Source organism: Danio aesculapii, chromosome 15, assembly GCF_903798145.1.
Source record: "Danio aesculapii chromosome 15, fDanAes4.1, whole genome shotgun sequence".
In the NCBI taxonomy this organism is placed as follows: Eukaryota; Metazoa; Chordata; class Actinopteri; order Cypriniformes; family Danionidae; genus Danio; species Danio aesculapii.
In genome coordinates this window covers 47,599,079-47,626,730 of record NC_079449.1, presented here as the reverse complement: position 1 = coordinate 47,626,730, position 27,652 = coordinate 47,599,079, and the positions used below count along the sequence as shown (strand labels likewise).

At 41.2% G+C, this 27,652-nt stretch overlaps 3 protein-coding genes across 3 annotated transcripts; 1 reads left to right on the top strand and 2 right to left on the bottom strand.

Annotated features, from left to right (window-relative positions):
- Nucleotides 1-1,412: 1,412 nt before the first annotated feature.
- On the bottom strand, nt 1,413-10,449 carry LOC130241921 (olfactory receptor 52E8-like). Its single transcript, XM_056473914.1, has 2 exons — nt 10,436-10,449; nt 1,413-2,367 (listed from the first exon to the last, which is right to left on the bottom strand). The coding sequence occupies exons 1-2, from the start codon at nt 10,447-10,449 to the stop codon at nt 1,413-1,415; spliced, it is 969 nt and encodes a 322-aa protein (XP_056329889.1).
- Nucleotides 8,825-9,814, top strand: LOC130241920 (olfactory receptor 52D1). Its single transcript, XM_056473912.1, has one exon. It carries the CDS (start codon nt 8,825-8,827, stop codon nt 9,812-9,814), a length of 990 nt encoding a protein of 329 aa, XP_056329887.1.
- An 8,922-nt stretch (nt 10,450-19,371) lies between the features above and the next one.
- LOC130241834 (olfactory receptor 10T2-like) lies at nt 19,372-25,508 on the bottom strand. The gene is made up of 3 exons (XM_056473797.1): nt 25,137-25,508; nt 23,491; nt 19,372-19,928 (listed from the first exon to the last, which is right to left on the bottom strand). The coding sequence occupies exons 1-3, from the start codon at nt 25,500-25,502 to the stop codon at nt 19,372-19,374; spliced, it is 924 nt and encodes a 307-aa protein (XP_056329772.1). The 5' UTR covers nt 25,503-25,508.
- Between the last annotated feature and the right edge of the window lie 2,144 nt (nt 25,509-27,652).

Here is a 27,652-nt window from a genome sequence, read left to right as displayed (position 1 = left end):
CCAGTGGGTTAGAAGGCTCAGCTTCAGATTCCTTTATATTGAAAGCTGCACTGAGTCTTCGCTGAGATGCAATCACGATTCACTTGTTCTTTCACTTTTAATATGAAAGTATATGCATGCGTGTGGGCTGGCAGTGGCATGTGGGTGCGTCTCGTGACAGACGTGGGCAGAGATGATGTAATCAGATTTTGAGATATTTATTAAAGTGATAATCACTACATGATTTTTAGATGTCGCCAGCCATATGCCAACTTATTCTCATTAGAATATTAGTAGACTGTCTGTTTAATATCTGCTGACACTGGTGCAACAGACTACAGACTCTCCTCTCTATGAGAAACTTTGCAAGAACATGACAACTTACACTAGCCCTGAACCCAACGCTAACCTGACAGTATACTAATACTCAAATGTAAAATAGATGACATGTAGCTGCAATGTAACTTTAAATCAACAATGTATTAATGGGGCCGTCAAAATAAAGGGATACCAAGATTTGCTGTGCTCAGGGAGTAGGAAGCAATGAACACTTGTTTAGTGACCTTGTCAGTTGGAATACAGTTCATGCATGGAGCATCTTTTTGATGTTTCTCTGAATTAGATGTGTTAAATAAGAAAGACGTTCAAAATATGCAAAGCAGATGCAAGGCCTGTTATTGAGAACCAATGGTTTTAACACAGTGTATGGATTTTAAAGGTGGTCCCTTACCTGCTATGTTTTCCTATTTTATAAACGCAATATAAATAAATACATTTGCTCATTTCGCACAGTAAAGTCCTATTTTCTGTATTTCTTAAATACTATCCCATTAATAAAATAATAATAAAAACATACTTTGAAATTCATAGTTTGGGAAAGGGAATCATTGAAGCTGCTCATTGTGGATCACATATTTAAAAATTGCAGTTTATTAAATCCGTGGATTTGTTTAGTTGTTTCACTGACAGAAGATCTTACAATGTTAAGAGGTTACTCAAGAGCTTAAATATTTTGATTATAACACATATTAAAATACAGTACATATTTTTGTTAGCATTGCTCAAAAGGCCTACTGTATATGGTAGGTATGACATTTTAAGACTCAACAGGGTAACAGTATATTACTATATACAATGTTTACATAAGATATGCGCATTACAGACAAAGCATACAGCTCGTGTTTTGATTAGCATTCATAAAATGAAATAAACAATCATTTACTAATATCAAGGAAAAGATAACATTTTTACATCATTGTATATGTTCCTATCGCTATTAAGATGTTTTATAGGTCCTTGCAAAGACATTCATGCTTTATATCATCAGAACAACACGTTGTATGTGTACATTTTCACTGTATAATCAATATAGTGTATAATCAATTTACTGTTTATAAATAATTGTACATTTTCACTGTATAATTGTGCATCCGTTATTTTTCCAAAGGAAATATGTGTGCTTTGTGTATAAACTGTAGAAACGTTTGTCTTATTTCTTTCGTCCTCCATCCATAGATTAACGGATGTAGACAACTTGGAAAAAATAAGTATACTGTGCTTATAAATATACGGTTGTTAGAAGAAAGATTATTTCGTATTCTGTATGACAGAAATGCAGTCAAGGCAGATGTCAAACTAATTGACAACACAATTAAGTGAGTAACGCAGGTGTTTAAAGCCTTCATGTTAGCCGTTCCAGATTTCAAAACATAAAAAAACATCACAATATATGAGACGGTAATAAGAATACAATCTGTAGCTGCTATGAGAAAAGCAGACAGAAGTCCTACAATGTTATTAGCAGATATATCTCCGCATGCTAACTGAACCAGTGCCATGTGTTCACAGAAAGAATGATCGATCACATTTGTTGCACAGAATGACAGTCGTCCAGCCAGAGAGACCATGGTGACAATCAGAAGTGCATTTCTGATTACTGGTGCAAAAACAAACTTCAGAAAGTTAGAGACTTCCATGTATTTATGATAGTAAAGAGGTTTGCATATTGCAAAATAACGGTCTAATGCCATCCAAAAAAGCAGAGTAACTTGAAATGATCCTACAAAATGAATGCCGAACATTTGTATCAAACAACCAGTTAGAGATATCCCACTCCAGTTGAATAAAAAGCTAAGAAGCATGTTAGGAACAAAAGATAAAGGCATGATCAAATCTACAACAGCCATCATACCTATTAATACATACATCGGAGAATGCAGAGACCTCTGAGTTTTGATTAAATAAATGAGAATGGAGTTTGCTGTGATTGCCAACATAAACATCAGAAAGAATGGGATGAATAATAAAGGCCTCCATTCTCCTAGGCTGTAGAAACCATTTAACCTGAACTCAGTGAATGAGGTATTTTGTACAGTAAGATCCTTCATGCTAAAAAAAGCTTACAAAAGAATTAACGTAGTGGTCGATCAGGTGTCATATCAACTGTATTGTGCCAATGTATGTAAAAGAATAAAAAAACTTGACATGCATTCAGTTACAAGTAAATAAATAAATCAAATCCTGATATGACAACCTTAAAATGTATATCGGAGTAAACAAGACATGCTAAATCTACCAACAATCATCAAGCTGTGCTCTCCACATAGCATTGCTAAATAGAAACCCTTTATATTTCCAGACGAGACGTCTTGTCTTATGTGTTAGAGTGAAATAAAAGCTTGGCATGTAATCATCTCTATTATAAATACACAGTGTTGTGTTCCCATGAGTGTGTGAACTACTCCCATAGAGGAGTACTTTTTAATGGTGTCAAACAGGATTAAATTTGTGTCCAGTTGTTTTCCGGGTTCTTACATTCTGTGAACAACAATCAAAGATAATCACAAATGCAATGCATACCTCTTAAAAGAGTTTACAGAGGAAATATGGGATCACACACACACACACACACACACACGCACACACACACACGCGCACACACACACACACACACACACACACACACACACACACACACACACACACACACATAAAGCTTTGTTTTCATATCATAGGACATAGACTTCAATTGTTTTTCTCTGAGGTTAATAATACTGACTATTGCCTACCTATACCCCCTAAACCAGTGGTCACCAAACTTGTTCCTGGAGGGCCGGTGTCCTGCAGATTTTAGCTCCAACCCTAATCAAACACACCTGATCAAGCTAATCAAGGTCTTGCTAGGTGTACTTGAAACATCCAGGCAGGTGTGTTGAGGCAAGTTGGAGCTAAACCCTGCAGGGACACCGGCCCTCCAGGACCAAGATTGGTGACCCCTGCCCTAAACCAACCCTTATAGAAATGAGTTACAATTATCAGTTGAATCCATCATTAAATATTTAGATACAAAGAATAACAATGGGATAAGTTATTTTCAGGCTGCCACATAATTAAATAGGTGGTTGCCCTGTAGGCCTAATAAACAAACTTTAGCTGGCTCAAAATTCAGCTGCTAGAGTGCTTTCTAGAACTAAGAATTATGATCATATTACTCTGGTTCTGTCACCATTGCATTTACTTACAAAGCCATGAATGGTTTAGCTCCCCAGTATTTGAGGAAGCTCCTGCCCCTCATGTTCACTATACTTATTTAATTCTGGACAGTTGATTGTTCCTAGAATATTAAAATTGACTCTATGCTGCAGATATCCGCTGTTAGGTTGTCATATTTGGAACCTAAACTCTGGAATAGCATTCCTAGCACAGGTCAGGAAAGAGCTATAGAAATAAAGATGAATTGAATATGGAACTTCCTAGTTACAGATGTGACCCACGTTACCTAAAGGAGAGAATGGAGATGTCGTGTCGGGATGACACTTTGGGGGTGTCGATAGATAACCAATCACTCTGAAGAAAATGGGCTAATGAATGCCTATGAGTTGGCAGCACACAGCTTTTGTTGCTAAAGAAGCTGACCATACAGCTATGTATGGTATTATGTGACTGTTGCTTTCAGTTTGACAGCACACTCTGGAGCTGGTCCCTGTTTGTTTTGTTTAGTTTGTTGTTAAATTATTTTAAATGTCTACGGTTTTCCACCTCCTTCTTTCCGATGGCCAGGTGGCCATCTAACTTCATTACACTGTAGTTTGCAAAATATGTATTTAATTGTGTGTTTTGTAATTGCTCCGTGCGGCTTGTAATTATCTATTATAGATTAGTGCTTGTAATGTATCTCTCAGGTTAAATCTTTATGGGGCTATTTACATATTGCATCTAAAACTACGTTGAGAATGAGACGCATGCTTTTTCCTTTACTGATTTAAATGCATTTCTGAGTGTGTGATTCCCTGCTGTTTATCATCGCTATTGCCACCATCAGCTGTTCCTATAAATGTGTGTTGTGGTCAATTTTCGAAATAGTTCAACTTAAGCCGCTGTGGATTAAAACTGAATGTGTATGGTTTTTATTACTTGGGGTTATGATTAAGAATAAAGCCTCCTGAAAAAAAAACGAGTGCGCGCACCTCAAAGATGACAGCAGAACCCTCACTCATGTGTTGAGCTAAAGCGACTAGGGCTTGGACGGCATCTTGCAGGAATTACACTTATTACTAAGCCATACTACTTACATGCTATTTCTGACTGAATATTCAGAGTAGCGGTAAACAATATAGGGAGCGCGTCACAGGCTGTCATTGATCAAAAATGAACCAATGTGAATATAAAACCAACTCAGTAAAGCAGGCTAGGTGGAAATAAGTATCTACATTATGGATGCTGTTAAAGGTCCCTTATGAAACTGAAAATAGTCACATCAATCTATTGCCAGAAGATTCCAGTTGCTGAACAACACTACTGTGCATATATCCCATTTCTAACAACAACATCTACATCAGCTTTGTATGAAGCTAAAAGAGTTTTAAAACAGAACTTGTCTAAAAGAAATACTTTAGCCATGGTGTCATCCTTCCTCCAGCATAGAAAACTAACTCCAATATTGATTCAGGATTTTAAAAAGTTTTGATTCAGCATGTTTTTACCGCTCTCTGTCGTGTGCACATGAACTCGCAGCAGCTCGTGTATGCACAAACGGCGGATCTGCGTAAACAGCTGCACAGTAGTTCAAATCTGCATTGGCTGTCCCAGTTTGGGCTACTTTTCAGAATTATGGGAATTGTCGGCCCGAATCTATTTAATTGGATAAACACTTTTTAGTCTTACCCTGAATATAAAAATACATATATACATTTAGATCATTTACTTTAATCATTAGTATTGGAATGTAAAGAGACTTACAACCGGCACAACTAAAAAATGTGTCTGAAGACAATCACCTACTGCACCTTTATGATCACAGGCCAAAAATAAGTACACCTAAATGAATACTGCATGTTAAGGTAAAATATTAAATAAAATTTTGTAAACAAGAAAAAATAAGAGAAACATAAAAAAAAATGTTGAAATATTGTAGCATTCTTTTGCTAATGATATAATGTGAGCAAACTCTTGAACCAAAATATATTGCCTATAGTATAGTTTACATGCATTATGTCAGTGCCAATTAAATGCCAGCTGAGCCACTTTCATCTGATAACTGGACTTGGGATATAGCTTACTAACTGTTTTATTAGTTATTAACAATCAGACAGCACTGCATGTGTGACTTGTGCACTCATGATAAAAAAAACTGAACATATTCTCTGCTCAAGTATAAACAGGCACAGTAGTATTACTCTCAGAAAATGTCTTGGGCTTCTATTCCTTATACATGTGGTCCACCATGTGGACACGATGATAGTTGCATTCACCAGGTTTGAAAATTAAAACATGTATGTTTATTTCTGTTATCTGCTGTTATATTGATTGCCTGCTTTTTAATTAGATCTCAAATATGAGAGTGATTAAGCTTTAAACTGGTGAGTCCTTAGTTTTATTTTTTGTAAAGACCCTGAAATATAAAAGAAGTACATTTTGCTAATTATGTATAGTGATAAAGTCTATCCCAAAGATAACACCAGATGGTGACAAATCACCACTTATAAGTGACATCTGTTTGTCAGTATTGAGTTGAGATTGAGATTTTTTTTAACACAGATTGGAAATAATTGTGCATAAGTGTCAATGTGTACTTATTTATCATACATTACACGTGTCCTTATTTATCAGCATTATTAATTTATTAGTTATTTATTCAGAACTAAATAATATGACTACTGTACATTTTTACCTTCATTTACAGAAGTAAAATGCTACTCGATGTTTATGCTACAATTGATTATATTGTTAGAAATAATTACTCATTGTTTTAATACTTTGTCACTATTCTTCAAATGGGTAGGTTCTGTCCATTTGTCGACAGACATTTAATTATGTAAAATATATAACGTTTTTGTGTGAGTATTAATATATATTAAAATATATATATTTATATTATATATATATATATTAAAAGGTACAGAATTGAACTGGGTCTGAATATCTGTAAACACATTTAAATCATGCTTTAAAAAGATGATTTTGTCTCATTAGACCTGCCAAAACAACATGTTATCCAGGATAGGGTTGGGCTGATAGACAATGCCAACGTCCATTGCCAATGGCTGATAGACAACACGATGCTGAGCCGGCATCGCCGATCCTTCGCCCCACCCCTGTCACAAACCCGCTTGCGAAAAATACACACTCAGGCCCCATTTACACGGATACGTCTTAGTTTTAAAATGGCATTTTAGAATGAAAATGATCCACATCTACACTGTGTTTTACCTAGCATTTCTAAACAGCCCTCTGTCCGCTGAAAACGCACATCACATGACCACACACACACACATACACTGTTATTCGCTCATCTGAGCTCCAGAGAGCAGTGCAAGTCGGACAGCTTATCAAGGATGTCCGTCTCACTATAGTTGATAAACGTGATATTTAATCAATCTTGTCTCTCTATCTAGCGACTCTTCGGTCTTTTGAATCAGGTTACGGTGATCCATCAGGTCACAGGTTAAGGTGATCCATCTATTGTCTGACAGCATTTCCAGTCAACAACAGCTCCCCACTGCCACTCTCAACAGTGTTGTTGAAAAAGCTAACTTTCATTCCTGAAATGTCAGAGAGTTAGCCAGAATCTCATTGAGGCTGATTGACATTACTCTTAAATGGTCTCCCCAATCTCTTCCCAGGTCCAAGTTGCTTCCGGGATTGCTTTCAAGTTGCTTCCATGATTGCCTAGGCTGCAATAGCTAACCAGGTCTGGTAGGACTCCTTCAGCTTTACTCAGTCTCCAGCCACCCTCTTCTTGAGGTGAGAGTTAAAAATCCCACTGATATGGGCCAGGCCATGTGGTGATCAGTTGACAGCTCTGCCCCTCTCTTTACCGGAGTGTCAAAACATATAGTCAGAGATCAGATGAAATCACTACAAGTTCGCTCATCCCCTGGACTAGGGTGTCCTGGGCCTCTCCAGGTATCACTGTCATTGCCCATGTGGGGGATGAAGTCCCCCAATAGAACAAACGAGACCCCAGTTAAAGCAAGAAGCTCTGAGTTCTAGTTCTGATCCATACATGTCCATTTTAAGATCTGTCAACAACAGTGGACATGGGTGATCATTGGCACTCTCATTAATCTGTGATTATAGAGCGTAATTTGAAGTAGAGAGAGCTTCAAATCAGCTTCTCTGGTTATGTCATGCCAAAAAAAATAAATAAATAAATAAACAACAGATTAACCATTTACCATTATATAAATATAACTTTTCTATTATTATAGAAATATCCTAGCCATTAAAATTCATCAACAGCAATAAATAATACATAAAATACATAAATGACAATAATAATATATAAAATATAAATCTAAAACCGTTTTTAAGGTTTACTTTTGATAGAAATTTTACAATTGGGGAAAGATTCACATTTAAAAATATTTAATTTGAAGTCTCTCCAGATAAAGGCCCAATCCCATTTCTATTTTGTACCCCTAGCCCTTCCCCGTGGCTCTTCAAAGAGTGTGAAGGGGAAGGGCTTCAAAATCTACCTACTAATTTTTGGATCTCCCTACTTCCGGGTGCAGCTATGCTGCCATTGTGGCTGGTGTATTCTGGGAAATTTTTTTTACCCCTTGGTTTCAAGTGTGGTCCTGAAAAATCTCAGTTCGAAGGTGTATCTACCCCTTTCCCTTAGCCCTACGCCTTCAAGCTAAAGAGAATTGGGACACCCCGACCTCTTCACGTGAATGTACAAAACGAGGAGTAAGGGGTAGGGCTAAGGGGTAGAATTATTCAACCTCCATGGTGGGACCATGTCTAGTTGATGGTATCAAGATTTAGATTTTGGTTTTTTTTTATATGTGTGTGGTCTGATCCGTCCTCCAATTGGTCTAATATAGTCTTGCCTCAAACAAATCCAGGTACTGAGGTTGAATCAGGAGATGATCATTGATTTTACACTTCACCTATGACTGCTCATAGTACTTCAGGTCATCAATGAGTGTATATCCCTGATTTAATATCACTGCTGTTTAATTTCCAAGCACCTTTAGTAAATATTATTAATATCACTAATATTTTAAAGCTACATTCACAAGTTCATTCGTTCGGTCAGCAGAAATGTATTGGTTAATAAGAGTTCTATAATATATGCATAACATATATCTTATTGTACCAAGTATCACCTGAAATTTGTTTAGGAGGGGAAAAGTGGGTAGGTTGTTTACGCAAATTATATCAAGTGGAGGTGTGTCTTTATAAAAAAAACATAATAAAAAGCTACTGTACACCAACTGATAATCTCATATGACAAGATAGTCTGGAGTTAGCAGGTAAAAGGCTGTTTTTAGAGTAAAATGCATGAGTCAATATACTGTACACTGCACATTTGTGAAATAACTTTCTCTCCAACAGGAAAATGAGTCTTTCTAGTCTGAACATTACTCTGTTTTTTACCGGTTATGGACCTCCTAGTGCACTCAATTACGGTGTTTTTGTAATCTCTCTTGTAGTCTATCTTACAACAGTTCTTGCGAATGTAACATTGATGCTGGTGATCTGCTTGGACACATCTCTTCATAAGCCCATGTATGTATTTTTATTTAACCTGGCTATTAATGGGCTAATCGGCTCCTCTGCTGTACTTCCTAAAATAATGGACAATCTTGTGGATGATATAAAAGATATGCTGTATACTGATTGCATTATACAAGTGTTTTGTATCAATGTTTATGGAACATGTGCTTATGTACTATTGACTCTAATGGCATATGATAGGTATGTTTCAATTTGTAAGCCTCTGCAATATCACAATATTATGACTCCGGGTAAAGTTAGACTTCTGCTTTTTATTGCATACTTCTTTCCTATCTGCTCTTTGGGCATACAGGTGTATCTTACATCAAGATTGCCTGTGTGCAGGTATACAATAAACAAGTTGTTTTGTGACAATCTGGCCGTTGTTAATCTCTCCTGTGCCAAAAATCCCTGGGCAGACCTTTATGGCATATGTTTGGTAATTCTTTTTATTGGTCTACCTCTAATCTTTGTCATTTTATCATATGTGCGGATATTGTTTGTCTCTTTGAAAGCATCAGTAAGCGCCCAGAAGAAGGCTCTAAAAACATGCACGCCACACTTGATTACTTTTATTAATTTTTCATTGGCTTCTCTTTTTTCTGTGATATACAATCGATTTAATTTCAGTCTCTCTAAAGAAGTCAATGTGTTCATGTCGGTTCATTTCATTCTGATCCCTCCGCTTCTACATCCACTTATATATGGAATTAGGACAAAAGAGATAAACAATAGCATTACAAAAATATTCAGAAGACAAATATTTGCTCTTGGTTTTAATTTAAAGACTGAACAAAGGTGTAATGAAGCACTGTTTACTACTTCTAAATAAATGTTTATGACCGTATAAAAACATTGGGATTGCTTATTTATTTATGAGGACTCTCTATTTACAGTACATTATATGTATGTATACAAAAATTACATACAACGTATGTGTATCTGATGTTTACAGAACTAATACTTTAGTCTGTCAAAATAATGGCCATTACTTGACACAAAAGCATTTTCATATTATTTTTCTTATTCTCTATTACAATGTTTCAGCAGAAATACACATATTCTGTGGTATAATGATTGTTTGAGCATAAAATTCAATGATCTGAAATTATATATTCATATTTATGTACTTACCTTGTCCTTTTTTCTTTAATGTTTTTATTTAGCCAGAAGAAAGGGTATTAAAAACTTGGTTTGAAGACATTTGTTCATGCAATATGCATTTTAATATGTATTTAGTGATTTGATAGAGTGTGGAATCAGTTAATTATGAAAAGCACAAATGCAGTTTGGGAATTTGAAGATTAAAATGTTTATATATATATATATATATATATATATATATATATATATATATATATATATATATATATATATATATATATATATATATATATACTTTTTGCCCCATTTTATTGGTCATTATAATTCTGACAGCAGGAGTAGGTGGAACTATGTTATAATCATGCAACAAATCAATGATAATAATTATACAGTAATTACACATACTTTGCTACTATAGTTAAATTTGAGGACATTCAATGGTGCATCACGTCTGACGCATGTCATGGAACATGCCAATTTCAATGCCCAATGACAGTCAGTCAACAAGAGCATAAAAACGTACACCAAGGTATTTTATTTATCCAGAAGCTTGTTTGGTGTGATTAACGTTGTATTGTTTGTCTGATTGTGCTTTAGACAATATGTATCTCCACATTATGCTGAATGTCATGCACAATTTGTGTTATTTAAAAGGGATATACGGTTGCTCACGAGTCGCTTATTTGTCCCAAACAGTTGAATTGTTGCTTCTATATTATTTATAGAATCTTTCATATCTTTCACAAGTAACTTTTAACAAACCCAGGGCATTTTCACAGTATTTCCTATACTATGTTTTTTATTTCTTTTGGAGAAGGTCCTATTTATTTTAGTTTGTTCATATATAGTTTTATATATATATATATATATATATATATATATATATATATATATATATATATATATATATATATATATATATATATATATATATATATATATATATATATATATATAGTTATATAGTTAGTTTCTTTATAAGCAGTTATAAAGAAATGTAAAAAAGTTTTATGGTCAATATTATTAGCTCCAATAAAATAATGTATATAACTGAGCATTTAATAAACTTCACACAGCCAACAAAAACAAACACCATAGAACCAAATCAATTACTTGAATCATTGAAATAAAATGATATGCTTTTACAAGCAGGATGGGTTAATGCCATGTCTCTTGTATGCATGGACAGTGGAACCATCGTGGACAAATATCACAGTCAATCTAATATTCATGAATAATGTAATAGAATATTATTTTTAAATGCATAATACATGTTATGCCATGTAATATCAGTTTCAGGGAGTCAATAAAATTACTTTCCTCATACAGAAAACAGCTTTGTCAAGTGCTCTAAGGATGGCAAGTAATCATAAAATGATCCTAAGTTATAATTAAAAACCAAAACACGCATTGCACTTACTTTGGATGAACTACAACATTTCAAAACTCACTCGCAAGATCAGAATATGGGAAACGATGTTTGGTTTTTAATGCTGACCAGTGTTCTGTAAAAGACAAGAAGCTTTTCCCATTCACATCTTGTATAAACTGTAGGGGTTCATCCTCCAGGATGCATTTTGGAAACTAAAAGCAATTGTTAATGTTTTGTAATAGAAATTGTTAATGAATAGGCACCATCAACAGAAATGTCAAAATTCAAGTGGACACCGGATTTCAATTATGCACACGCTGGATTATTTACAATGTACATGATCACTTACCGAATACAACACATATAGACAATGATATTGTCATGGATTGGTCAGGCTCTCACGACCCCCACTCACGAAGATCACCATCACCTGACTTCTAATGAGCACACAGCTGCATCACATTCACGAGCACCAGATAAAAGCACAGCACTCCAGTCGCTCATTGTCCGGGCTCGTCTCGACGAAAGCGGACAACTGAGCGACCACTCAGCGTAGTCATCCTCAGCTAAAACAAACGATTTACTTACCTGTTCTCTTTGTATTCCTCCTAGTCTTCCTGGTCCTCCCGAATCGTCCTGTCTTCCAGTCCTTCCAAGTCTGTGTCATCCTCTGTCAGCTGTATCTGGTGTGTGCTGTCCATCCTCGTGTATTCCTGTTACCCAGCCACGGAGGAAAAGACCCCAACATCATTCCTGATCCTCCTGGCTATCCTTCATGTGCTCCTTGTTGTCATTTAATAAACACCCTAACGTTTCCTTACCTCTGTCTCCTGTCCGCTTCATAACAGAAGCCCGGACCAATAACGACGACAACATGAGCACCCCCGATCACTTACAAGAGCTGGTGGACCAGTTGAAGCGGATTCTACAGCCACCAGCTCCACTTTCCAACGCACCACCAGCACCGAGCACTTCCGCCTCCACAGTTTCTTCTTCGGCCCTTCCTTCCAGTCCCATGGCCCGACCAGCGCCCTACTCAGGCGGAGCGGGGGAGTGCAATGGTTTTCTGTTACAATGTTCCCTCATATTCGAAATGCAACCTTCTCTATATCCCACAGATAAGTCGAAGATCGCCTACATCGTATCTCTACTCTCTGGACCTGCACTTAAATGGGCTGAGACGATCTGGAACCAAGCCGGGCCGGTCATGAATTCCATCACTACCTTCACGGAGTATTTCAAAGAGGTGTTTGGACGTTCTGATGGGGAAGTAGCCGCTGGAGAGCAGCTGTATCATCTAAAGCAAGGTACTCTATCTACACAGGAATATGCTCTCCGGTTTCGCACTCTAGCAGCTGCAAGTGGATGGAATGAGAGATCGTTGTTGACCACGTACCGGCTCGGCTTGGAACCCACTCTCCGAATCCAACTGGCCACATTAGATGATACAATGGGTCTGGAGAGATTCATCCAACATTCTCTCCGATGTTCCGATCGTCTCCGTTCCTATCAACAGGACACCATCACCCCCTCGTCTGCACTCCTCCAATCGCCTGAGTCAACAGCCTCTCCAGAACCAGAACCCATGATAATAGAGTCTGGAAGACTGACATCAGCGGAACGACAGAGGAGGCTGACCCGGGGTCTGTGTCTATACTGCGGTGTCAGTGGACACACCCGTATGGAGTGTCCCCTTCGTCCCATTCGGACTTCAGTGAGTGTATTCAGTACGAATATTGAACAATGTAAACCACTTACTACCACCGTACAAATAACTACTGCCTCTATTTCTCTCCTTGTCACAGCCCTCATCGACTCCGGGTCAGCAGGGAACTTCATCTCCCAATCCCTCTGTCGTCAACTCCACCTCCGTACTGAGGCGTCCTCGCACATATACCAGATACAACCGATAACCCAGTGCACTCGATCTTCGACCCGTATCCATCGACAATGCGAAGACATCCTTCTTCAAGTGGGGTTGTTACATCAAGAGAGGATTCAATTTCTGGTTCTGGAGGGTGCAAATATGGACATCATTCTAGGGCGCCCGTGGCTGGTGAAGCACGATCCCATCATCTCTTGGGGCACAGGAGAGATAAAGAAATGGGGATCTGGATGTACACCTGCCTGTTTTCCAAATCTCCCTCTTCAAGGTCGGAACCCCATTTCTTTGTTTGCAACATCGGTCGAGAGCCCTCCTGAGAAGCAGTCTATCCACATTCCTAAGGAGTACAGCTCCTTTCAAGATGTCTTCTGCCCCAAGAGAGCTTCCCAGCTACCGCCGCATCGGCCATGGGACTGCGCGATCGACCTAGTTCCAGATGCCCAGTTGCCAAGAGGTAGGATCTACCCGCTCTCGCTTCCAGAGAATCAGGCAATGGAAGATTACATAAGGGAGGCTCTGAGTCAGGGGTACATACGTCACTCAAAATCACCAGCCGCCTCAAGCTTCTTCTTTGTGGCCAAGAAGGACGGAGGGCTGCGTCCATGCATCGACTACAGGGTCCTAAATAACGGTACAGTAAAATACCGATATCCCCTTCCTCTGGTACCAGCCGCTTTGGAACAGCTCCGAGAAGCTAAAGTCTTCACTAAATTGGACCTCCGCAGCGCGTATAATCTGATAAGAATACGTGAGGGGGACCAATGGAAGACAGCATTCGTGACCCCTACTGGCCACTATGAATATGAGGTCATGCCTTACGGTCTGGTCAATGCCCCCTCCGTATTCCAAAACTTCATTCATGAAGTCCTCCGGGAGTTTCTTCACCACTGTGTAATAGTGTACATAGATGACATCCTCATTTACTCCCGGAGTGAGGCCGAACATCGCCAACACGTTGCGGAGGTCCTACACACATTGAGAGAACATCACCTCTACCTCAAAGCGGAGAAATGCTCATTCCACCAGAAGTCGATTCATTTCTTGGGATACATCATTGACCAAACCGGTATACGTATGGATGGGAAGAAAATTGAGGCTGTTCTATCCTGGTCAGAACCCACTTCCATTAAGGAGCTCCAGAGGTTTCTTGGGTTTGCTAACTTTTATAGACGGTTTATCAAGGACTACAGCAGGATTACATCACCTCTCACTAATCTCCTCAAGGGTAAACCCAAAGGACTGGAGTGGACCAAAGAAGCAGCCGCAGCCTTCCGCCTTCTTAAGAAGGAGTTCACAAGGGCCCCACTCCTGACTCATCCTGACCCAAATCTTCCTTTCGTGGTGGAAGTGGACGCATCCACCACCGGCGTCGGGGCAGTATTATCTCAACATCATGATACACCGCCCCGACTGCATCCCTGTGCCTATTTCTCTCGGAAGTTGAGCCCGGCGGAGCAGAATTACAGCATAGGAGACAGGGAGCTTCTAGCAATCAAGCTAGCCTTGGAGGAGTGGCGTCACTGGTTGGAGGGAGCCAAACATCCGTTCCAGGTGATCACAGATCACAAAAACCTCCAATACATCAAAGAGGCCAAGAGACTATGTCCACGTCAAGCCAGATGGTCACTTTTCTTCTCACGTTTTGATTTCTCCATTTCCTATCGTCCAGGACCCAAGAATCTAAGAGCAGACGCTCTCTCTCGTTTACACGAGCATCACGATCATGAAGAACTCCCAACGAAGATTCTTCCCGAACACATCTCCATTTGTCCGATCACCTGGAACGCTCCTCCAGTCGTTGCCACTCCGGAAGCCCCTGCTCCGCCGGGATGCCCTCCTCATCGGCAGTTCATACCACCTGAACACCGGGTAGATCTGATCCACTCCTTACATACCTCGCTAGGCACTGGACATCCAGGGATCAACAATACTCTCTCGCTAGTATCCCAACGATTCTGGTGGCCAAACATGGCAAGGGATGTGAGGCAATATGTTCAGGGCTGTAAGGACTGTGCCCAATCCAAGAGCCCACGTCATCTACCCGCTGGAAAGCTCCATCCCTTGCCGATTCCGAACCGTCCCTGGTCACACCTAGGAGTGGACTTTATCACTGACCTCCCTTCGTCAGAAGGTAATACCTGTATTCTAGTCATAGTAGATAGATTCTCAAAGTTTGTCAAACTAATCCCTCTGAAAGGTCTTCCCACAGCCTTTGAAACTGCCGACAATATCTTTAATCAAGTCTTCAGGTCATTTGGTATTCCAGAAGATATTGTGTCGGACAGAGGTCCACAGTTCATCTCACGTCTATGGAAAGCCTTCTTCAAGCTCCTAGGTGTGGCCGTCAGCCTCTCTTCTGGATATCATCCCCAAACCAACGGGCAGACAGAGAGGAAGATTCAGGAGGTGGGACGGTTCCTGAGGACCTTCTGCAGTGGTCACCAGAACTCCTGGAGCCAGTATTTGGGCTGGGCAGAATATGCCCAAAATTCACTGCGGCAACCCTCCACCGGACTCACGCCATTCCAGTGCGTCCTGGGCTTCCAACCACCGCTCTTTCCCTGGGATGGCGAACCATCTGATGTCCCCGCAGTGGATCACTGGTTCCGGGAGAGCGAGAGAGTCTGGGACGAGGCTCATCAACATCTGCAGAGGGCAGTCCGTCGAAGCAAGGTAACCGCCGATAGGAGAAGGTCTGAAGAACCCAGATACACACCCGGACAAAAGGTGTGGCTATCCACCCGGGACATACGCATGCGACTGCCCTCTCGCAAGTTAAGTCCCCGATTTGTTGGTCCCTTCACCATCGTGGAACAGGTTAACCCCGTCACCTACAAACTACAATTACCCTCTCACTACCGTATTCACCCTACATTCCACGTATCACTCCTGAAACCCTATCACGATCCTGTTCTTCCCTCCACAGAGCCTGACCACGAAGAGGAACCCCCTCCTCCACTGCTCCTAGAAGAAGGAGCCGTCTACGCAGTGAAGGAGATCTTGCGTTCCCGACGTCGTGGTGGCCAGTTGGAGTACCTGGTGGACTGGGAAGGGTACGGCCCCGAAGAAAGGACATGGGTTCCCAGAGCTGATATTCTCGATCCTAGTCTCATGGTGGAGTTTCATGAGAGCCACCCTGAGTTCCCAGCGCCTAGAGGCAGAGGGAGACCACCACGGCGTCGGAGGTGTCGGCCCTCAGGAGCGGGCCCTGGGGAGGGGGGTACTGTCATGGATTGGTCAGGCTCTCACGACCCCCACTCACGAAGATCACCATCACCTGACTTCTAATGAGCACACAGCTGCATCACATTCACGAGCACCAGATAAAAGCACAGCACTCCAGTCGCTCATTGTCCGGGCTCGTCTCGACGAAAGCGGACAACTGAGCGACCACTCAGCGTAGTCATCCTCAGCTAAAACAAACGATTTACTTACCTGTTCTCTTTGTATTCCTCCTAGTCTTCCTGGTCCTCCCGAATCGTCCTGTCTTCCAGTCCTTCCAAGTCTGTGTCATCCTCTGTCAGCTGTATCTGGTGTGTGCTGTCCATCCTCGTGTATTCCTGTTACCCAGCCACGGAGGAAAAGACCCCAACATCATTCCTGATCCTCCTGGCTATCCTTCATGTGCTCCTTGTTGTCATTTAATAAACACCCTAACGTTTCCTTACCTCTGTCTCCTGTCCGCTTCATAACAGATATAGACAATGTGTCCTGCTCATTCATGATTTAAATTTGTCTCAATGCTATACCGAAGGTCCCGAAGCAATATTCACAATGCTATGACATTTTAGGCTCATCGATGAAGTTGCCTCATAGATACTTTAAGAACAAAGACTCCTCAGGAACTGCAATCCTGTTGTTTGGCATGAGGCACAACACTATCTTTCAACAATGTATCTTCTCTGTCTCATAGAGGGACCTGTAATAAATGGCAATAACTGCATATTACATGATTAATGATGATGAATATATGATTACAACAGTTCACACAGCTTAGCCATGCTCCTGTACTTTGATGAGTTCAAATGAATTGGCCAATGTAGAAAAAGATGAGGAAAAAGCACCGAGAGCAGCCGAGCATCAAAAAGATTTCTTAAGCTGCGGTCACGGTATGAGTTTGACAATACGAAATGTCAACAGGTGATTATAATTATGATTTGGTACAAAAGCAGCATCCAAGAAAGGTCTAGTCCTTTAGGAGCAAAGATGGGCAGAGGATCGCCAGTTTGCCAACAAATGTGTGAGAAAATTATTGAAATGTTTAAAAACAATGTTCCTCAAAGAAAGATAGGAATACATTTGCATATTACACCTTCAACAGTGCATGACATAATTAAAATATTCAAGGAATCTGGAGGAATTTCAGTGCATAAAGAACAAGGGTGCAAGCTTAAGCTAAATAGATAATAGTTAAATCCACAAATGCCAGTTAAAACTGTATAGTGCCAAAAGGAAGTCTTATGTTCACTGTCCAGACACACTCTGTGCTTGGAGATGTCTGGAATGGACCATCACAGAATGGAAACATATACTAGACCCATGCAAGACCCATACTGTTGCCAACATTAAGACTTGTTTGCAGGAAGAAAGGGACAAAATGACACCTGAAACACTTCATCAATTTGGCACATTCAGTCCCTAAACGTCTTCAAAGTGTTATGAAATGAAAAGGCAACATTACAAAGTGGTAAATGCTTTACTGTTCAAACTTTTTTAACATGTTAGGGTTAGGGTGTTAGAACACATGTTTATTTAAAATGATAATAATAATCATGAGGAACACATTAAACAATGAGCTGTTGTATTGTCTGCAATGAAATATAAGTCAATGTAAATTTAGAAATCACTTCATTTTTTTTTATTTGCGTTTTCCATACTGTCTCAACCTTTTCTTATTTGTGGTTGTATATTGATGACAGTGATCACTGATAAATGTATAACTTCTGAGACATTCCTGAATCTGTGATCCTGAGGTTAACTTTGTGATGTGCATTTATTAATTTGACTTAAATGCTGGATTATTATTAAGTATGCAATATTCACTGCATTAATGATTCAACCCGCAATGTCGACAAACTTGCAAGTATATATGTTTTTTGCAGGAAAAACCTTTCAATTTCTTGTCAATTTGGTCATAAAGATTAGAGCAAAACATTGTCCAACGGTAGATACTAAATACAATAACACACTTAATCTCATTCATTCATCTCAGTGACCTTATGTCGAAATGAGTTACCAAAATAATGAATGAATCTCAGTCCTTCAGCCATTTCTCAATCTTGCAAAATATCAAGTAAAATATTATGCACTGTTATCATGGCAAAAGATAAAAGTAGTTAGTTATTAGAACTTGGTCATTAAAACTATTATGTTGAAAAATATCTTGGTTAAACAGCACTTGGGAAATATTTTAAATTAATTAAACCTAATTAAAAACAGCTTTTATTACCATTTATATTGAGCATAAAACTATCATATAAGCTATTACTTATCTTTTTTTTTCTTTGCAGGCCTCATATGCCTGGTATTAGCACTTATACTGTACTGTGCCTCCAGAAAAGTTGTTTTAAACCATTTTGCTTTCAACTATTATTCTTCTACTAGATGTTATATCAAAAAGTAATATTCAAAATCCACTAAACTTTAAATAAACGAGTCTATAACTTATAAAGAAAACCCTCTGTTTAATTGTAAAAACAATGATTATATTCTTACAGAGACTCAAAACACCTGAATTATTTTCGTATAGAAGCTATTTTGATCAGTCCTTAGATTTAACACAGACACAAAACTAACATACCATTTTGTTATAGGTACCTTTTATATTTTTATTGGGTTTTTAAAAGTACACATAAGATCATGCACAATATGTCAAAATCCCTGTTGTTCCATATTATATAATAATCAAACATTTAGCACATATTTTTAATAATAATATCACTATTAACTCAATCTTTAAAAAAAAAAATTGGTATACATGCATACAACCGTACAGAATTTCATAAATTATTCTGTATATTTTTTTAGCCTAAACGCTAATCAATTTTTTGAGTGCTTTTTTAATATTAGAAAGACTTACGCCATACATGATAGGATTGATCAGTGGTGGACACACTAGGAAATAAAGTGAGAGAATCACACGCACTACAGCAGGCATGGGAAGCTTGCCAAATCTGCTTTGGAGCAGTTCAAACGAACAACCAACAGTGAAATTCAGGAGTGTGATAAGATGCAGAGAACATGTGTACAGAGACTTCTTGGCCTTTTGTCTTGTGAACTTAAGGCATACTCTTAAAATCTTTGCATATGAGAACAAAATTATTAGCAGAGGTGCACCGATGGCAAGTGGGATACCAGTTATGCCAATGATGTTGTTTGGTGTCGTGTCTGAGCATGCCAGTTTCACAAGCATGTAGTTGTCACACCACACTTTATCCAGAACATTTCCACACAATTTCAGCTGTACATTGACAGAGAAAGAAAAGGATAATATGATAATTTCCAATGACCACCCAAGAGCGATTAATGTAATTGTCCTGGCAGGAGACATGATTCTGTGATACTCCAAAGGGTGACAGATAGCTACTGTTATGAAGCGGACAGGAGACAGAGGTAAGGAAACGTTAGGGTGTTTATTAAATGACAACAAGGAGCACATGAAGGATAGCCAGGAGGATCAGGAATGATGTTGGGGTCTTTTCCTCCGTGGCTGGGTAACAGGAATACACGAGGATGGACAGCACACACCAGATACAGCTGACAGAGGATGACACAGACTTGGAAGGACTGGAAGACAGGACGATTCGGGAGGACCAGGAAGACTAGGAGGAATACAAAGAGAACAGGTAAGTAAATCGTTTGTTTTAGCTGAGGATGACTACGCTGAGTGGTCGCTCAGTTGTCCGCTTTCGTCGAGACGAGCCCGGACAATGAGCGACTGGAGTGCTGTGCTTTTATCTGGTGCTCGTGAATGTGATGCAGCTGTGTGCTCATTAGAAGTCAGGTGATGGTGATCTTCGTGAGTGGGGGTCGTGAGAGCCTGACCAATCCATGACAGTACCCCCCTCCCCAGGGCCCGCTCCTGAGGGCCGACACCTCCGACGCCGTGGTGGTCTCCCTCTGCCTCTAGGCGCTGGGAACTCAGGGTGGCTCTCATGAAACTCCACCATGAGACTAGGATCGAGAATATCAGCTCTGGGAACCCATGTCCTTTCTTCGGGGCCGTACCCTTCCCAGTCCACCAGGTACTCCAACTGGCCACCACGACGTCGGGAACGCAAGATCTCCTTCACTGCGTAGACGGCTCCTTCTTCTAGGAGCAGTGGAGGAGGGGGTTCCTCTTCGTGGTCAGGCTCTGTGGAGGGAGGAACAGGATCGTGATAGGGTTTCAGGAGTGATACGTGGAATGTAGGGTGAATACGGTAGTGAGAGGGTAATTGTAGTTTGTAGGTGACGGGGTTAACCTGTTCCACGATGGTGAAGGGACCAACAAATCGGGGACTTAACTTGCGAGAGGGCAGTCGCATGCGTATGTCCCGGGTGGATAGCCACACCTTTTGTCCGGGTGTGTATCTGGGTTCTTCAGACCTTCTCCTATCGGCGGTTACCTTGCTTCGACGGACTGCCCTCTGCAGATGTTGATGAGCCTCGTCCCAGACTCTCTCGCTCTCCCGGAACCAGTGATCCACTGCGGGGACATCAGATGGTTCGCCATCCCAGGGAAAGAGCGGTGGTTGGAAGCCCAGGACGCACTGGAATGGCGTGAGTCCGGTGGAGGGTTGCCGCAGTGAATTTTGGGCATATTCTGCCCAGCCCAAATACTGGCTCCAGGAGTTCTGGTGACCACTGCAGAAGGTCCTCAGGAACCGTCCCACCTCCTGAATCTTCCTCTCTGTCTGCCCGTTGGTTTGGGGATGATATCCAGAAGAGAGGCTGACGGCCACACCTAGGAGCTTGAAGAAGGCTTTCCATAGACGTGAGATGAACTGTGGACCTCTGTCCGACACAATATCTTCTGGAATACCAAATGACCTGAAGACTTGATTAAAGATATTGTCGGCAGTTTCAAAGGCTGTGGGAAGACCTTTCAGAGGGATTAGTTTGACAAACTTTGAGAATCTATCTACTATGACTAGAATACAGGTATTACCTTCTGACGAAGGGAGGTCAGTGATAAAGTCCACTCCTAGGTGTGACCAGGGACGGTTCGGAATCGGCAAGGGATGGAGCTTTCCAGCGGGTAGATGACGTGGGCTCTTGGATTGGGCACAGTCCTTACAGCCCTGAACATATTGCCTCACATCCCTTGCCATGTTTGGCCACCAGAATCGTTGGGATACTAGCGAGAGAGTATTGTTGATCCCTGGATGTCCAGTGCCTAGCGAGGTATGTAAGGAGTGGATCAGATCTACCCGGTGTTCAGGTGGTATGAACTGCCGATGAGGAGGGCATCCCGGCGGAGCAGGGGCTTCCGGAGTGGCAACGACTGGAGGAGCGTTCCAGATGATCGGACAAATGGAGATGTGTTCGGGAAGAATCTTCGTTGGGAGTTCTTCATGATCGTGATGCTCGTGTAAACGAGAGAGAGCGTCTGCTCTTAGATTCTTGGGTCCTGGACGATAGGAAATGGAGAAATCAAAACGTGAGAAGAAAAGTGACCATCTGGCTTGACGTGGACATAGTCTCTTGGCCTCTTTGATGTATTGGAGGTTTTTGTGATCTGTGATCACCTGGAACGGATGTTTGGCTCCCTCCAACCAGTGACGCCACTCCTCCAAGGCTAGCTTGATTGCTAGAAGCTCCCTGTCTCCTATGCTGTAATTCTGCTCCGCCGGGCTCAACTTCCGAGAGAAATAGGCACAGGGATGCAGTCGGGGCGGTGTATCATGATGTTGAGATAATACTGCCCCGACGCCGGTGGTGGATGCGTCCACTTCCACCACGAAAGGAAGATTTGGGTCAGGATGAGTCAGGAGTGGGGCCCTTGTGAACTCCTTCTTAAGAAGGCGGAAGGCTGCGGCTGCTTCTTTGGTCCACTCCAGTCCTTTGGGTTTACCCTTGAGGAGATTAGTGAGAGGTGATGTAATCCTGCTGTAGTCCTTGATAAACCGTCTATAAAAGTTAGCAAACCCAAGAAACCTCTGGAGCTCCTTAATGGAAGTGGGTTCTGACCAGGATAGAACAGCCTCAATTTTCTTCCCATCCATACGTATACCGGTTTGGTCAATGATGTATCCCAAGAAATGAATCGACTTCTGGTGGAATGAGCATTTCTCCGCTTTGAGGTAGAGGTGATGTTCTCTCAATGTGTGTAGGACCTCCGCAACGTGTTGGCGATGTTCGGCCTCACTCCGGGAGTAAATGAGGATGTCATCTATGTACACTATTACACAGTGGTGAAGAAACTCCCGGAGGACTTCATGAATGAAGTTTTGGAATACGGAGGGGGCGTTGACCAGACCGTAAGGCATGACCTCATATTCATAGTGGCCAGTAGGGGTCACGAATGCTGTCTTCCATTGGTCCCCCTCACGTATTCTTATCAGATTATACGCGCTGCGGAGGTCCAATTTAGTGAAGACTTTAGCTTCTCGGAGCTGTTCCAAAGCGGCTGGTACCAGAGGAAGGGGATATCGGTATTTTACTGTACCGTTATTTAGGACCCTGTAGTCGATGCATGGACGCAGCCCTCCGTCCTTCTTGGCCACAAAGAAGAAGCTTGAGGCGGCTGGTGATTTTGAGTGACGTATGTACCCCTGACTCAGAGCCTCCCTTATGTAATCTTCCATTGCCTGATTCTCTGGAAGCGAGAGCGGGTAGATCCTACCTCTTGGCAACTGGGCATCTGGAACTAGGTCGATCGCGCAGTCCCATGGCCGATGCGGCGGTAGCTGGGAAGCTCTCTTGGGGCAGAAGACATCATGAAAGGAGCTGTACTCCTTAGGAATGTGGATAGACTGCTTCTCAGGAGGGCTCTCGACCGATGTTGCAAACAAAGAAATGGGGTTCCGACCTTGAAGAGGGAGATTTGGAAAACAGGCAGGTGTACATCCAGATCCCCATTTCTTTATCTCTCCTGTGCCCCAAGAGATGATGGGATCGTGCTTCACCAGCCACGGGCGCCCTAGAATGATGTCCATATTTGCACCCTCCAGAACCAGAAATTGAATCCTCTCTTGATGTAACAACCCCACTTGAAGAAGGATGTCTTCGCATTGTCGATGGATACGGGTCGAAGATCGAGTGCACTGGGTTATCGGTTGTATCTGGTATATATGCGAGGACGCCTCAGTACGGAGGTGGAGTTGACGACAGAGGGATTGGGAGATGAAGTTCCCTGCTGACCCGGAGTCGATGAGGGCTGTGACAAGGAGAGAAATAGAGGCAGTAGTTATTTGTACGGTGGTAGTAAGTGGTTTACATTGTTCAATATTCGTACTGAATACACTCACTGAAGTCCGAATGGGACGAAGGGGACACTCCATACGGGTGTGTCCACTGACACCGCAGTATAGACACAGACCCCGGGTCAGCCTCCTCTGTCGTTCCGCTGATGTCAGTCTTCCAGACTCTATTATCATGGGTTCTGGTTCTGGAGAGGCTGTTGACTCAGGCGATTGGAGGAGTGCAGACGAGGGGGTGATGGTGTCCTGTTGATAGGAACGGAGACGATCGGAACATCGGAGAGAATGTTGGATGAATCTCTCCAGACCCATTGTATCATCTAATGTGGCCAGTTGGATTCGGAGAGTGGGTTCCAAGCCGAGCCGGTACGTGGTCAACAACGATCTCTCATTCCATCCACTTGCAGCTGCTAGAGTGCGAAACCGGAGAGCATATTCCTGTGTAGATAGAGTACCTTGCTTTAGATGATACAGCTGCTCTCCAGCGGCTACTTCCCCATCAGAACGTCCAAACACCTCTTTGAAATACTCCGTGAAGGTAGTGATGGAATTCATGACCGGCCCGGCTTGGTTCCAGATCGTCTCAGCCCATTTAAGTGCAGGTCCAGAGAGTAGAGATACGATGTAGGCGATCTTCGACTTATCTGTGGGATATAGAGAAGGTTGCATTTCGAATATGAGGGAACATTGTAACAGAAAACCATTGCACTCCCCCGCTCCGCCTGAGTAGGGCGCTGGTCGGGCCATGGGACTGGGAGGAAGGGCCGAAGAAGAAACTGTGGAGGCGGAAGTGCTCGGTGCTGGTGGTGCGTTGGAAAGTGGAGCTGGTGGCTGTAGAATCCGCTTCAACTGGTCCACCAGCTCTTGAAGGTGATCGGGGGTGCTCATGTTGTCGTCGTTATGGGTCCGGGCTTCTGTTATGAAGCGGACAGGAGACAGAGGTAAGGAAACGTTAGGGTGTTTATTAAATGACAACAAGGAGCACATGAAGGATAGCCAGGAGGATCAGGAATGATGTTGGGGTCTTTTCCTCCGTGGCTGGGTAACAGGAATACACGAGGATGGACAGCACACACCAGATACAGCTGACAGAGGATGACACAGACTTGGAAGGACTGGAAGACAGGACGATTCGGGAGGACCAGGAAGACTAGGAGGAATACAAAGAGAACAGGTAAGTAAATCGTTTGTTTTAGCTGAGGATGACTACGCTGAGTGGTCGCTCAGTTGTCCGCTTTCGTCGAGACGAGCCCGGACAATGAGCGACTGGAGTGCTGTGCTTTTATCTGGTGCTCGTGAATGTGATGCAGCTGTGTGCTCATTAGAAGTCAGGTGATGGTGATCTTCGTGAGTGGGGGTCGTGAGAGCCTGACCAATCCATGACAGCTACATACCGGTCATAAGACATCATGGCTAAGTTACAGAATTCTACTTGTGCATAAGTGTACAAAGCAAATATCTGAGCATGACAAACAGTGAGAGGAACTTCTGGGGTTTTTGACAGTAGCATGTTGCCTAAAACAAATGGGAATAAAGAAAAGCTGCCGCACAGTTGATTTGCACACAGGCTACATAAAAAGACATACATGGGTTCATGCAAAGACTTCTCCTTATATATTATTCCAATAATGAACAGATTTGCTACTATGATCGCAGCAAACAACAAGATCAAAACAACGAAACACAAATACTTCATATCACCTATATCAATGTAGCCAGCCAATACAACCGTTGTAAAATATGTTGAATTATCCATGGATGACAGATTGTTGACCAAATTAACAGCTCCTAAAATCACCATGTATACAAATCATTCACAAAGGTGAAAAAATCCAAATGAACACCTGTAAAAGTGGCAAAGTCAACGAACAACTTTTGAAAATGACATTTAGCTAATGATGTTTTGAAGAATGCAGATTGACAATGAAAAGTTTATAATAAATACATAAATAAATACAAAAGGTTGCAGCTGCAATCAACACTAAACTATCAATCTAACAAATATAAAAGTGACTGTTTAGAAGGCAAGTCATCATAAGTGAAACAGAATTGACTTGCACTGGGGTGAAGCTTCTGCATTTATAAGACAAGACAAATACCCAAGACTATGCTTTGTTGACTCATGTAATTAACCCTTTGATGCACTACACATGTCTAACACAGTTTTTCTTTACTGCATTTTCAATAAAAATATTTTTGCGACAATAACCTTTTACTGCACAACTCAGGCACTAAAATGACCCATATTCATTTCCTATGTTATCTACTGCTGATTCTTTGCTGGGTCTCTAAAATAAAATGTATTATTCCACATGTTCTTTATATATTTTGTTTTTGACTTAATGGTTGATGGTTTATTTTTAAACTTCTTATTTTATCAACAAAATAAGGAATAGCAACAGGTCTGGTAGCTCAAATTTTCTTGGAGGCTGGGTTATTTATGGAAGTTCCTAGAGGCAATGCATTATTATATTTTTCTTTCTTGTTTTCTCGTGATCATGACTTAATTTTCTCATGATTTTACAGATCAAAAGTTGTTTTCTCGTGATCTCGACATATTAAAAGTTTTTTATTTTCCTCATTATCAAATTTTATGTTTATCTCATTCATTCATTTTCTTTTCGGCTTAGTCCCTTTATTAATCTGGGTTCGCCACAGCATAATCAACTGCCAACTTATCCAGCATATGTTTTACGCAGCGGATGCCCTTCCAGCTGCAACCCATCACTGGGAAACATCCATACACACCCATTCACACTACAGACAATTTAGCCTACCCAATTTACCTATACCACATGTCTTTGGTCTTGCAGGGGGAAACCGAAGGTCCCAGAGAAAACCCATGCGAACACGCAAACTCCACACAGAAATGCCAACTGACCCAGCCGAGGCTCGAACCATGTTTATCTGATGTAACAATAGTTGATTTCTTGAGGTTTTACCTATTTTATTCTGCTCATTCTATGAGCAGGGCCAGACAGAATCTGCGGACATTTTTTGCTATTTCTGCTGAGATTTTTGTAAAAAATCTGTGGATTTCTGTGGAAATATTTTGGGAGTATCGTAACTAAACTCGTAATATATGAAATAAAAAATAATAGCTTTTTAATTTTAATGATTTTACAATGCAAATCTAATTAAATCCACTTATTTGGTAAACAAAGCAAGTTTATTCATATAATATCTCTACTAAAAGACAGAAAATGTTACATATCAGTCAATAATATTACTGAAAATAGTTTAGATGCAGGCTAAAACTGAATAAATATAAATTTACACACTCTAAGTAAATAAATAGACTCAGTAATGAGTCTACACACACACACACACACACACACACACACACACGCACACACACACGCACACACACACACACACACAAAACAAATAAACCTACAAAACAGATAGGTAAAAACTTTTTCTCCCAATTGGCAATAGCATTGTTTTCTAACATGTAAGAAATTTTGCTCGGCCCTTGCAAGGGAATCGCTCCATTGTGTTCATGCCCTCATTGCACCTGTGTGAAAACTGAAACAGACACACACACTTCACAGGTTCAGGGGGGTGCACTGGTGCAATTTTGATGAAAGTATTCCAGAATGCACAGAAACAGTTAAAAGCGTATGATATTCTGTTCTTATATTTGTGAGAAACAGAACTGATTAGGAAAAAATGAATCATTTGTTGTGGGTTTTTAATTTCTTTCTTTCCACCGAGCTTTACACTCCTTCCCATTGGGTGGCGGAACTATACCATATACCAGCCTGATCTCACGAGAACACGTAAGTATTTTAGATTTCGTCAGTTTAGCGGGTAATTCGTACGAATTCGAACGAGTTCAGTCGTACGAAATTGTACGATTTTTAAAAAGGAGGCGTGGCACCTAACCCCACCCCTAAACCCAAC

Coding starts and splice junctions, on each gene's coding strand:
- LOC130241834 (XM_056473797.1), bottom strand. CDS start 25,502: ATGGATAATTCAACATATTTTACAACGGTTGTATTGGCTGGCTACATT.
- LOC130241920 (XM_056473912.1), top strand. CDS start 8,825: ATGAGTCTTTCTAGTCTGAACATTACTCTGTTTTTTACCGGTTATGGA.